We start from the raw sequence: 14,678 nt of genomic DNA, 5'->3' as shown, positions 1-14,678 counted from the left end.
AAATGTTTAGAGAAAAAGGAATAGGATTAAAGTACAATTATGAACCAAGAAACAGTAACTGGGGTAACTCTTAAATAGAGACTGAAGATCAGGGAAAGGACTTAGGTAAGGAATTGAACAAGGCTTTGAATTCATTTAAAATAAAACAAAATGCACTATTTTCTCTCTATGATGGCACCTAGAAATCACCATACATTCAATTCCTTCCTGCATCTTAGGAAATGATGCTGCATAATCCTGGGGAATTGGCTTAAATTCTCTCTTTATTCCCAACAGCCATGCTACTGTTCCCAGGAAAAATTCAAAACAACAAAAACCTCCAGCAAAATCTTCCTTCACTACAGTATAGTACTCAATGGGAGATATTCACATTACTAGTGGTATCCATCCATAGGCCAAACATAGGCATGCTCCGATGCTTCCACTACTAGAAGTGTGTGTTTCCTACTTAAATACATTAGATGAAATATAAGCTAAAGGTCAGTAAGACCTTTCTTGAAATCTGAGAGCAATATTTAGAAACATATTTTAATTTACATTTAAATAGTGAACATAGTTCTCACGTTATTTCTTATTTTTAAGACTTTGTGTGGGGCATTTGCACAGTAATATAAACAGTGCTTAAACAAGTTAACGAAGATATTGATCAATTAATCTCAGTCGTTGTTTCTAAAATTCATAAATTGAGAATTTTGTTGTTTCCTATTTTTTCCAGATATAAAAGTTAAAATTTACTTTTCAAAAATATTTATGTTCTTCTAGCATTGTTTTGAGCTATACTGAATATTATTTAAGTTCAAAAACTATAATATTAATAATTATGAAGTAAGAAAACTCCCTTTACTTGAATAATGGCTGTTTCAGATTTCCGTTTTTATTATTAATGGTTGTAAGACCACTTTTTGATGTTTTAAAGGACATTATGAGGTTTTTTTTTTTCAGTTCCTGGAATATGATTACAGTGCATGGTTTCTAGAAGCATACTATACCCAGCCCAGATTAGAAACTGTTCATTTAGCATCTTTAAATTCAGTTGCTCAAGATCACTGTAAGCTTTACAAATAATTTTTAAAACAGTAGTATAAAGAAAAACATTCAAGAGTTTTACAGTTCATCGTGACTATACTGATATTGTTTGTAAATATAAAGGCATGGAATTTGGTAAAAACATTATTATTATTTTTTGATATATTTACCAGTCTGAAGGATCTCAGGACTGACAATCCTTCCACATTTGCAAGACCCAACTCCATCAAACTCAGGCTGACTATGATGCCATCAAAAATATTCCAGCCTTCTTGGAAATAATAATAAGGATCCATGGCAATTATTTTGAGGATCATCTCTGCAGTGAAGATCCCAGTGAAAACCTATATGCAAACATTAGTTTAAGTATGATTTATGATGTTTTGAAATTAAAGCAAGTACTTAATGCAAATATTTCCTATATGTGAGAATCACTTTTTTATATTGAAGCAGAACATTAGTACATCTAGATCAGTAGAGTTGTGTCCTTGTAGGGAAATATCAAATTCAGATTTTTTTTGGACAGAAAGCATCTGTTCTACTACAGAGTGTATAATTCCTCCCCATAGAAAATGCAGATACAGCTTGCTATAGAGCACGGGTGTCAAACTCACTGCATCATGTCGATGTCACATGACGTATCGTGATGGGTTTTTTGCCTTCATGGAGCTGGGGTGGGCATGGCCTGTGCATGACACATCTGGCCTGCAGGCCGCCAGTTTGACACCCGTGCTATAGAGGTAAAGCATTGCAGAGATACTAAAACACAGGTTTAAATGCTTTCAAACCAAATACATATGCTTTTAATACGTAATTTCAACAGAGGACTCTTTTCTTAAGCCTTTTATGTCTACGTATCTCACATTGCAAGGGTGTTACTATTGTGTAGAGTAGAAAAACTCCTTGTTAGCAATAAAGCACAGAAAAATGACTCTGGCCCAATCTAACCTTTCTTAAGTTTTGAGGTACTCTGCCTTGAACTCTGAAGATATAAACAGGATGGATGGAAGGAGGGAAAGGGAGGGAGGGAGGAGGAGGAGGAGGAGGAGGAGAGAGAGAGAGAGAGAAGAGAAGCAAATGTGAGTTCTAGGCCAGTTGGGTGAGTTTAGGCCAGTTGCACTCTCTCATCCAAACCCACCTCAAAGGGTTGTTGTTGTTGTTGTTGTAGGGAAAACAGGAGGGAGGAGTATTACCTATGTTCTCTGAATTGCGTTATATATAGAAAGGTGGGTTTAAAATGTTAACTCCCTTCCACAGCATATCTTCGTCCTTTTTTAAAATTTTAATTTCTGCAGAGATTTTAGATGATGATGAAATAATTTATTAGATTAAAACAAATCTATTATTTCATTTCTTATTAAAAAAGAACTTGGGTTTAATATTATTTGCTTTACGTTTTATAGAAGTTAATCATCATACTTCACTGTAATGTTAGTTGAATAAAGAGAAATTTATTCATTATAGTCAATAACTGTAGTAAATAACTCATTCCAATCAGTGTATTGCCAACATCCCTCATTTATCAACCGGAAGACTCAAATCCAGAAAACTTTCACTAGCACAACATTTGCCCAATAACTTTAACATTGATTCCCAATGGAAAGCCAAATGGGCTGCTGAACACCCAGACATAAGAATATAAATGAGCCCATGAAAAAGATGCCAGGCTTTGAACTACCACACCAGCAATGGACAATCCTGAATAGGATTTGCACCTCATATATGATGTCTGCCGGAACTCTCTATATAAATGGGGCATAGTATCCTCCTCTCAATGTGACTTCAGGGTCCCACGTCAAATTGTAGATCCCATTGTGACTGGCTATAAGATGAGGGCATATACCAGTCCAGTATTTTATTTTTTAAATATAAGTGATGATGTGCTTCAATGGTTAGATGGCCTAGACATTGGTATTTGAACATAAATCTTTTTAACATTTACATTTTATTGTGTTTTACTAATCTAGGTGAAATGTTAACATATATTGCTAATCCATGTACCGACATGCCATGCCCTAAATAAATATAGTCAACCGCTAAGCACAAATCTAGGGAATAAAAATAAGTATATTAATTTCAGGCACAAATAAAGAAAACGAGGTTAACAGATCAAGAGGGTAACATTCTTGAAGCTTTAAATTCCAAGAGCAAGGAGCACATTATGCATGCAGTCCATACAGCATGAAGGCAGTTTTTACATGCTTTCCTGAACATGCTTTTGTCATCTCTGCACACTGCTGAGGTGGTCATATGAGCAATGGCCAATACAGCGCAGAACAGTGCTTTTCAAATTTAGCAACTTTAAGACGTGTGGACTCCAACCCCAGAATCCCCCAACAGCATATAGCACGCATGTTAAAATTGCCAAGTTGGAAAAATACTAAACTAGAAGAAATTTCCCCTTAAATACATTTCTAATGACATACTGTACTGTATTCTGCTTTCCTAAAATGCTCTGACTGAAGCCCTCACCAAAATGTATGCCTAATTACCGTATCAAATTCTAGGGATTTAAGAATACTGTACTGTTGATATCTAAAAGACAGCCAGATCTGTTTCTCAGTCAAGAAGAATAGACATTTTTCAATGGACAAAAGTCTGAGGTATAGATAAGGTCTTGGTGGCAGAACAGTGACTTAGGGCTGTTTTTAAAAATGAGAGGCAGGGCTTATAGTCAAGTTTTTTTTGTCATTTAGGGTTCTTATTGCTTTGTTTTTTTCTTGATGTGATAAGCCTATGCAGGTTTTTTTTTACTTTCTGTTTTCTTTTCTGCACTGAAAATAATCAAGAACAAGAACTGTTCAGCAGGAAATCCTATTTGGTTGCTGAATTTCAAGGGCACAGTTTGAAAGGAAAGTGTTGTGAATCAATAAAAGTTACTAGCATAAATGCAAATCAGGGTTTGGGAACCTGCACACCTGATTGGCCCTTATACAACAACTAGGGATTGGTCCATAAGTAGTCCCTGATTGGCCACTATTTTGACACTTCTCATTGGTTATAAGTTTGAACTTGTTGCACATGTCATTGGTTAATAAGGTAGCAGATAACCCTATAAAAGGGTTGCTGTTGCCCATAGCCTTGCTCTGTTCTGTTCTATTTACGATTATTAAAGAGTTGAAGTCACTGGTCAGATGTCTGGTCTCCATTATTCCCCAAACTTAACAGAAAGGGTTTTAGGCCTTGCCTGCAGTCTGTTCTATAAAATAGCAGAAAGCTGTAGAATAACCCTCTGTGCTGTAGTCTAGAGCATAATCCAGGAAAGAGCAACACCATGTTCTCCAGATCATCAAGATGACTGTGGAAAAAAACCTATGCCTTTCATTAAATGTACACTATACATTTGCAGTCTTTATAGATCAGAAATATATAGATCTATAAATGGTATTAAGCTCTATGTCTTCTACCTGGCTTCATCTTCCACATATTGTCATGAAGTTTTGGCATGAACATATGATTTCTGGCTATAGAAGTTAATATCTTGGTGGACATTTTCAAATCTCTGGCTTAAATTAAATAAAATTAAAAGAGTGACATTTGCTAATAAAAACATATTGTGAGTTTCAAGAGTGAATAAATTAACTTATTAACAATAACTCAATTGTTATTTCTGATTACTGTTTTCTCTCCAATATTAACGTAGCAATATTACATTGAACAATTTTTAAAAGTACTTTCAGAAATATGAGTCTCTCAGATAAGTTTAAGAAGTTAAGTGGTTCTGACATTACAATATGGTTCAGAAAGTTTCTAGCATTAGAATTTTACAAGTGGACGAAGATGGTACCACTAAATCAGCTTATAGAATTGTGTATAGGATAAACCTTAATATTTCTTAAAATGATCTCTGTTAAGAAGCTTAGCTATATTTAAGATTGCATAATATTGTCAAACAACATTACTAATCATACTGAATGTAATAGTGGACTTCATGTAAAAGGAATCATCTACTTAAGAGCTTTGTGTAGTCATTTCCCACTGCTCTTCCTTACAAAGGAAAACTGCCAATGAAATTTCATTACACTGACAACTTCAGGACAATTTCAAGCAATAATCTTGCCCCTTAATGAGTAGGACACTTTAGCTTAAGACTGTTCTGCATTGCTTCTTCAGCATTCCCTGGCATACTGCTACTAATGCATTACAGAGACTCCTTGAATTAAAACCATAATTGAAGCTGCCCGTTATGACTGTGAGCTGTAACAGTCATAAAGCACAATTTTATAACTTTTTGTGGCTATCGTTTTGCAATGATTCGCTATCGGTGCAGTTTTCAGCAAAACCATTGTAAAATGCGGTCGTGTGACCGTGGGACGCTGCAAATGGCCTTGAATAGGACTGTGTTGGTCAATTACCTAAAGTCTGGTCACATGACCAGGGGGGGAAGACTGTCAGAACTTTGGATCTGGGTTGTAAATCCTCTTTTTCAGATAGGTTGTAATTTTGAACAATTGCTAAGCAATGGATTTTAAATTGAAGGCTACTGTATCTGTAAAGCATATCCTCTGCAATCAATTAGAACAAGTGAGGACAGGGGTATCAAACTCAAGGCCCAGGGGCTGGATCCGGCCCGCGTAGTGCTTAGATCTGGCCCGTGAGGCTGCCCTGGAAATAGTGAAGGACTGGCCCGCAGTGCCTCTGCCAGCAAAAATGGAGCCCGGGCCGCACAAGCTGTGTTTTTTCTGGCAGAGGGCTGTAGGAGACCATTGTAGCCAAAAACGGACCTCGGGAGCCTGTTTTAGCAGGCAGAATGCTCAGGCCTCCACAGGCACCACCAACATGAGTGATGTCAAGCTGGCCACGTCCACCCCGGCCCCCCAAGGTCAAGCACAACACTGATGTGGCCCTCAATGAAATCGAGTTTGACACCCCTGACCTAGGATAAGCAAAACTCTGCTCTCACACACCCTTCTTTGCAATCATTGGATAACATCCTGCATTTTTATGAGGTATAATTTAAATTTGAAATAATATTTTCAAAATGTATTGAAGAACATTGTAAAAAGATGGTCATGCTTTTAAAATTGGAGAAAGAAATATTAATAATATGCTGACAGTGCTATTTGGATAAGCTGAAAATATATAAGATCTGTTACATGCAGCAATAAAAGTCAAGGAACACAGTGAAAAAAAATGGACAAAACTTAAATAATGAAGAAAACCATACTAATGACTGAATGGAAATAATCAGCTTTCGACCTAACAATGAAGATATCAATTCAAAGGTTGATAGCTTCTGATTTTTAGCATCAACCACCCAAAGCAACAAACAAACAAAAAATATGCTATAGACCAACATACAGAAAGCAGCCATGAAGGCCTCTGAGAAAAATATCCAGATTACATTATGGTTCTTGAGGTCCACACAGGATGCACTTTGTAATACCAACAACATGGACTTTGTAGTATTGTTTTACTTGCTAACTAACAATTATATTGTATTTTAATTTGACTTATTTTTCTCTCTTTTTAGATGACGTTAGTGCTTTGATTGATAACTTCTAACATTCCTAAATTTCAAGATAAAAAACTTCCTTTGTTCCCCAGGTCAGGATAGGATGGGAGGTCTGGAGTTTGTCTTCTGATAAGAGAAAACAAATTAGCACTAATTGATATCTGGTTTGTCTCTGTGAACTCCAAACAACTTTATGACCTTTCCCCCCTCATTAACGTCTTAAATTTTACACCCTTGCTTTCGTCATTTAAATGGTCATGTGGGTTGTCACATGATTTTTCCATGCAAAGGAGGGGTTATTTTTGTCCTGTCCAATCAACTTTTCTCTTGTCATTTCCTGTGATGTATTAATTATAAAAGGGACTGAAAGCTTGGTCTCGAGGTTCCCTATTTGAATGAGAGGAATCCTTTTTAGTCAGAACATTCTAAATAAATTGTAACAAAATGATCTTCCTGTCTCGGTCTGTTTCATTGGAAAGTATGCATGCCGAGGCCTGGGAAAACCATATTTGGCTATACCTACAAAGATCAGAACAGTAGACTGTCAGCCTTACCAGGCAGACCAGACAGAAAACGTGACCAGATAAACTAATTATACTTAATTGTAGAGCAAATAGAATCGCGCAGATCTGAAAGTAGAATTCTCCTGCTCCCACCTTTACAGACCAAGAACTTCTGAGCCTCTTCCTCCACCTACTATGCAGTTGCGGGCTACGCTACCCTTATCTGACCATTCGCTAGGCAGCAGCATTTCTTTACCTCCTCTCCCAAGGTCTTTCCCACGTATCATTATTTTTTATTTAATGACTGCATTTATGTAACTGCCCATCTCTCTAATCGTGACTCTTTTATATACACAAGTATTCTCTGTGACATTCTATATTCCTGAAACTTGGAGTTTGAAGGAGAACAAGGGAGCATATTGATGCTTTTGAACTTTGATATTGGAGAAGACTTCTGAGAATGGAAAATAAATAAATAAATGGGTCGAACAAATCAGCTCAACAGTACTCCCTCACGGTACAAATTATCAGGCTAAAATTAGCTTATTTTGCACACATTATATGAGGAACCCTGGTGGTGCAGTGGTTAAAGTGCAGTATTGCAGGCAAATGCTGCCCACAACCTGCAGTTGGATCCTGACAAGGCTCAAATCAATGGTGGGATTCAAAACTTTTTACTACTGGTTCTGTGGGCGTAGCTTGGTGGGCATGGCTTGGCTTGGTGGGCATGGCTTGGCTTGGTGGGCATGGCTTGGTGAATGTGGCAGGGGAAGGATACAGTAAAATCTCCATTTCCACCTCACTCCAGGGGAAGGATACTGCAAAATCCCATTCCCTCCCCCACCCCAATAACCTGCTTTCCAGCTCCATTCTCTTGTGCAGGGCAACAAAAGAAGACCCAGCCGATCAGCTAGGACTCGGGAGGCAAAGAATAGATGGGGTTGGGGCCAGTCAGAGGTGCTACTTGATGATTCTCCGAACTACTCAAAATTTCTGCTACCAGTTCTCCAGAACTGGTCAGAATCTGCTGAATACCACCTCTGGCTCAAATCGACTCAGCCTTCCACCCTTCTGAGGTTGGTAAAATGAAAATTCAGATTGTTGAGGACAAATATGCAAATAATGCTTACACTGTAAACTACCCAAAGGGTGCTGTGAAGTGCTCTGGGGCAGTGTATAAGCCTAAATGATATTGCTATGAAAGCTAGAGAAAGGTCTAATGCTGGGAAACGTGGAAGAAAAGAAAAGAAGAGGAGCAGCAGCAAGACAGATGGACTCAATTATAGTGGAGATGAGTACATTGTAAGAAGACCTGAAAGATCATTCTAGGGACAGGTCGTCATGGAGAAAAATCTATCTATGTCGTTGCTAAGAGTCGGCACTAACCTGATGGCACATTCTCAATTAAATCAATCAAGGAAAAAAAATGAAGAGTGTGTTTTTCTGATCCAATTTAAGAGACAGCCACTGTATTTTCCCCTCATACAATAGCTTCTTTTCCCCATGAATTTCATGACTATAGCAAGAAAAATTTACCTTTTCACAAATGAAACCAGCAGTTCTGAAACAGGACCAAAACAGTTGTGGGGCTATAATATAAGCCAAAGCTTAGCAGAAAAATTAATAAACTTAATACGCAATTAATTAACTTTGGAGGCCATGAAATTTTTCTGGCTCTTTAAGTTTGTTTAAAATTAAATGTTTTACTGGTGTTTTTTTTCATTGGCTTCAGTTTTTAAGCTTTAATATTTTAAAATCCTTGCAAATTGTACCGCACACTGTCTTAACAATTCCTACCTAAAGATGCTGAACACACATATGAGATACAGATATTTTAAATCCTGCTTGCCAAATACATACCAGATTTCCCACTGAAAGTACTTGGTAGAAATCAGAAGTCATTGGATAATGTTCCATGGCCATGAACAGTGTGTTCAAAACTATGCAAATAGTGATGGAAAGATCGACAAATGGATCCATCACTATCAAATTCACGATGTGCTTTACTTTTAACCAAGGGCTCCAGCAATCCCAGATCAAGAAAACATTTGCAAATCTATACCAGCACGGCGGACACTTCTGCCGAGATTCTTCAAGTTCTGGAGATTGATAAAAGAGATGTGTTAGCCTCTTCAATTTAATGTATTCCGTGCTCTGCAGTATTCTGGTAAACTACTTGTAAAATTAAGAATGCCCGGTAAAAATATGTTTTATTAAGGTAAAGGTAAAGGTTCCCCTCACACATACATGCTAGTGGTTTCCGACTCTAAGGGGCCGTGCTCATCTCCATTACAAAGCTGAAGAGTCAGTGCTGTCCAAAGACATCTCCGTGGTCATGAGACCGGCTAAATGACTAAATGCCGAAGGCGCATGGAACACTGTTACCTTCCCACCAAAGTGGTCCCTATTTTTCTACTTGCATTTTTACATGCTTTTGAACTACTAGGTTGGCAGGAGCTGGGACAAGTAATGGGAGCTCACTCCGTTATGCGGCGCTAGGGATTCGAACCGCTGAACTGACAATCTTTCTGATTGACAAGCTCAGCATCTTAGCCACTGAGTCACCACATCCCTTACTGTTTACTAATGTATTTACACAGCTGATGTAGCAAAAGAAGAGCTTGTTATGTGGCTCAGGGTTGAACCATGGAGACCTTGGTGCAGTCTGAGCTTGTTTGGTTGCAGACATTTCATGTTACACAGTAAGGTAATGAAATGCCTGCAAGCAAACAACCAAGCTCAGGGAACAACAAGGATCCACAGAAACATGTATTCTTATAACTAAACACGCTTTCACACAGTCTTCGGAATTAATTCTGACACAGGACACTTTAACTGAAACAGATAAGACTCTTACTACCAGTTACTCCTACCTATTGTCTTAGCTGCAATTAAGTCTTATTCTTCACCATAAGAATTTGCTGCAGTTAAACCAGTAAACGTTAGGGGGGAATGAAGGAAGACTTTAATTTTTCAGTGGAAAGTAGAAAAATCAGCACACTTAGATCACGGAGTGCTCTTCATTGTTTTATCTGACCTACTCATTTGAATGATTAAATTTACGCATACCTTGTTACTTATGATTCTGTGTGGCTAAGAACAGTAACAAAACACAGCGATAAAATTACTGCAACCAAAGAGTTGCAAATATATTACTTTTGAGTCCAGAGTCATAGAGCATTTTAAATTGTTGCATTAATATGCTCTTTTTTAAAATAATCACTTGATTCCATGCACATTAGCTGACCTTTAAGTATTCAGGTTGACCTTTGCTTGAATTCTAGCTACCTACTACGTCCCTATATTCCACCTTCTCTGCTACCATCCTTCCCACCTCATGGATGGGACACAAAAAGAAAAAAAAATCCTATTAAAATATATGCCTAAGATTTCAGCAGTAAAACGGCTTCCATTTGAGAGAATGAAATCAGAGTGATATCACTTTACATTAAAACAATGACTTCACATTCTACCATACCTTCCATAGTATTTGTAAGGATACTGGCTATACTCATGGCTCTCTGCCTTGCTGCAGATTCTTCCATCAGCTCCATAGAAATTTGATAAGAGCTTAATCTTCTTTTTCTTATTTCTGTTTCAGTTGTTGTACCCTGAAAAAAGATTATTTTCATTTTAATTTATTGCAGGAGTGAGAGACAGGTTGAGTGTTGGTCTGTTCTTGGTACTTATGTAACCTTAAGGGGAGGGGAAAACTTTGCTAGAAAAAAACTAGATCTTATCTGTGTGTCCCAGTTACTGCTATTAGACAGATAGTTTATTATGTGTTAACGGAAGTAAGATGTTTCCTACAGTTGATTTTAAGATTTTTTTTTCCTGTGTCGCACAAAATGGTTTCAGATTAATCTTTCAGTTTAAAACAGGTGCGTCAAACTCAATTTCATTGAGGGCCACATCAGGGTTGTGTTTGATCTTGGGGGACCAGGGGTGTGTGGTTGGGGGTGTGGCCAGCTCGACGTCACCTATTGAGGCTCCATTTTTGGCCACGACAGCATCCTGCAGCCATCTGCTAGTGAAAATGGAGCTCGGGGGCACCACACATGGCCTCCCCGAGCTCCATTTTTGCTGGTAGAGGGCTGCAGGAGGCCACCAGAGCCAGAAATGGAGCCTGGGTAGACTGCGTGCAGCTCTCCCAAGCTCCATTTTCCTTGGCAGAGGCACCGCAGGCTGGTTCTTCATTGTTTCCAGGGTGGCCCCACAGGTCAGATCTAAGCACCTCACAGGCTGAATCCGGCCATGGGCCTTGAGTTTGACATACTTGGTTTAAAGCTTTATGATAAACCTCTTCACTATAGTCTGAAAATAAGTCACAAAATAATTAAACTTTTATGAAAGTATGTTGCAGGTTTTAATGAAAGAGCACACAAAAGTTACTCTGAGGCTGTCAAATATTTATCATCAAACCTATTAAGGTGTGCCAGGATAGGAAACAGAAGAATCAGATGAAGTGACTGCACAAGCAGAGCTACTGCTCACCTAAGATTAATTTCTTATTAATTCTCTATCCCTCTGTACCTTTTTCTTGAAATGTCCCAACTCTCAAAGAGGATTTTTTAAAAAACTGATTAGAGGTCTGATTGACCCCTGTTAATCAGACTCACCCTCAGTCAATGTAGACCTAAGTATCTTAAGATGAAGATAAACCAGAAATACCTTAACAAATAAGTATTTCAGACAAGGTCAAATACAACAAATGTAGTTTAATCACCTCTGGTAAAAATTGTCCAGTAGGTGAAGGGAGTGCAGGCGGTCCTCCCATTAAGGAAACAACACCATTGCAATCCACTGTGCTGTGCATCTTCCCGTTGGCAGGAAGCACTGGCACCATCTTTGATGACAGGCTCATTTGACTGGTAGTACTGTTGCGACGCTCACTTGTTTGTCTGTTTGGAACAAAGAGAGAATCTCTCCTGCTCTCATTGTCTTCAAGAGTACTATGTTCATCATCAGCAAAGTCATTCTCTGACCCGATATCTTTTGCTCTCCCTCGGAAGCTGAAAATACTCGTCCTGCTGTTGCGCCGTGGGGAAAACAGGGAGCCACGAAAGCTCAGCAAAGACTGTAAGGGAGGCAAAACAGAACATAAACCAAACCAGTTATTCTTGGGAGTTATTAGTAGATGAGTAGCTTACCTGGTAGTTATCTTTCAGGAAAAGTTATAAATTAAAGAAATAAGTGACATTATTCTACAACCTCATCTTTGATATGCCTTCTTACAAATTAAGATATCTAGTTCTGATCTGTTCTACAAGAGGACATGAGAAGAACAATGGGTCACATATTCTTCCATTCGTCCTCTGTCTTCCTTGAGTGGTACACTTCAAATATAAGGGAATGTTTTCCAACGCCAAAAAAGACACATTGATCAGCCAGCTGTTGTATACAGTTACGGAGGCAACCCAATGGCTATATCTATTTAACTAAACAACTGTAATTAATCCACCATTTATTAATCATGCTGCTTCATCAATAAATGCTTTCAGCAGCCACAGGAGACTGAAGTGGTGATTTTGACATTGAGAGCAGGAAAAAATCAATTTTTGCTGCTTATCCTTTTATTTAATTGCACTACAAGAAATCCTTAATGGAAACTTTTGCTTCTTCCCTGCATATTTCATTAGTAGCATTCATGAATTAATAAAGTCATCACCAATGTCAGAAGAAACCACACACACACAAACAATTCATATATTATTGTTCCTATATTTGAATTTCTTTACAGTAGTTTAGATTCACAATGATCACTGCAACTGCAGTATGCAAACTTTACAAATTTCTTGGTTCAATATTTTTAATGTGAATTTAAGATGATAAACTAACAAATTTATTTAGACATTTGTACTCATCAATGTTAGTACTCAAGTGCTCTTTTAAGGAAAAGATGGTCATAATTGCCCAAGTTACAAGAAAAAGTAACTTTTTCAGGCAAATTTTTAGCAGACAACCATCTTTTAGATTTTAGAGAATCCATTGCAATGCCCAAGTACACTTAATACCAACTATTCATCAATATGATCTCTATTTATTGTCTTAATGTTTTGTACTATATTTTATTTAATATTCATAAGCTACTTAGAATCACCTTGGATGAGATGGGAGGGGGGCATATAAGTTTGATAAATCAATATTAAATAAATAAATGTGGAGGAAACAGTCTATTGGTCCTCTTTGCAGGCAGTGTTTACTTAAATTCTATAGACCAAGCACTTGAAAACCCCAATTCCCACTCTTCTCATCTCACCAGATCAATTCCTGTTTTATTTTAGGAAGGCAATACTGCTGCTCTTTCCTTCTTGGTGGTAGGATATGAAAGCATCACAGCCCTTCACAATGAGGAAGATTTAACATAAATTGCACAAAAACTAAAGTTAAGGGTTTTTTAAGTTCTTTTTTTTTTAAAGGATCAAACACAAATGGCAACTTGGAATCCACACTGTAGTGCAAGTTAGAAATTAGAGGTATTTCATGGCACACAAGGTCATGAGTAGCCCAAATCCCACAAAGGCTGATACAAAGATCTGATACTCTTTAAATTTTTGTTTTTGAAATTCAAACGGGAGGCCGGTTTATACCCATGGCTTCTGGAAAGTTTTAAGGATTAAATATCGCAAATCTTTTATTTGGTGTGAAGACCCTTGTCTATAAAGATTTCTATATATGGGGAAAATACAACCTAAATTTCTGAGGGCAAATTTTTGGCCAATTTCATTTCCCTAGAAGCCCTGTTTGGCAAGAGAAAGTACATTTTGGGCTAAAGCTATAATATGGACCAGAAAGTTATCCTATCCCAACTCTATATAAACAACATCATTCCAGGTAGATAAACTCTCTCTTGAAACAAAACTATCCATGTATCTATGGAATAGCTAAAGGCCAAGGAAATAAAACACAGCACTTGAATACTGATGAACAAAATTATTTTAGCAGAACAACCCAAGCTTCATTATTTTCTTTGTTTATTTTGTTTATAACTTTATTATTATCTTTGGTCTGGCTTCTTTCTTTTCTAAGACCTCTCCTGAAGAGGCTGCCATGTATTTTTATACAAGTGCCTCACATTTTGTATGATTATGCACTTATCTGTCCTGGTCTGGCTGAGTCAGTTGCACATGCTTGATCATATTGTTCCTTTTATAAGGATTAATAATAACACCTCTTTTAACAAACTACGTAGGTAGATCCCGCACATTGTAATCATTCTTTTATCTGATTCAAATCTAGCCATCACTTATAAGGTAGAAAAATATATTCCTTTGAATGGAATTATTAATAAACAAATGACATCATAGGTGATATAAAGGTTGAGCCATAAGTTTAAATCCAATCCTGTTGCTGTACTTTAGATTTTAGGGCCAGTTTGGTGTTGTGGTTAAGGCATCAAGCTAGAAACCGAGACACCATGCGTTCTAATCTCCCCTTTGACAGGAAGCCAAATTGGAGATCTTGGGATACTCACTTCTTCTCAGCCCCTAGAAAGTAGACAAGGGTAAACCATTTCTGAAAAAACCTTGCCAAGAAAACTGCAGGAACTGGTCCAAGGAAGTCACCAGGAATCAAAAACCAAGTTGAAGGCACTGAATAAATAACTAATGTTTTTACATGTTTACATTCATAATGTATTTTGTTCTTATGTTTGTAATTATTTTTCTTCTGCTAATGCAAGATCTACTTCAGTC

At 37.5% G+C, this 14,678-nt stretch overlaps 1 protein-coding gene across 2 annotated transcripts in view; it reads right to left on the bottom strand.

The window, feature by feature from the left end:
• The window catches only part of LOC113416548 (sodium channel protein type 2 subunit alpha-like), an 83,288-nt gene that overhangs the window by 35,917 nt on the left and 32,693 nt on the right, over positions 1 to 14,678 (bottom strand). For both annotated transcript variants that reach the window (XM_026674510.2, XM_087949808.1), the window contains 4 exons: positions 11,711 to 12,061; positions 10,463 to 10,595; positions 8,845 to 9,083; positions 1,197 to 1,370 (listed from right to left, as the gene is read on the bottom strand). In XM_026674510.2, the coding sequence (XP_026530295.2) occupies positions 1,197 to 1,370; positions 8,845 to 9,083; positions 10,463 to 10,595; positions 11,711 to 12,061 (897 nt within the window). The remainder of the gene's footprint in view (positions 1 to 1,196; positions 1,371 to 8,844; positions 9,084 to 10,462; positions 10,596 to 11,710; positions 12,062 to 14,678) is intronic.

The sequence above is a fragment of the Notechis scutatus genome, chromosome 1 (assembly GCF_049901735.1).
Source record: "Notechis scutatus isolate UNSWTSFEM ecotype Mainland chromosome 1, rNotScu1.2, whole genome shotgun sequence".
NCBI classification, from domain to species: domain Eukaryota; kingdom Metazoa; phylum Chordata; class Lepidosauria; order Squamata; family Elapidae; genus Notechis; species Notechis scutatus.
Note: the sequence above shows the minus strand (reverse complement) of the source record. Positions and strands in the feature narration are given on the sequence as shown.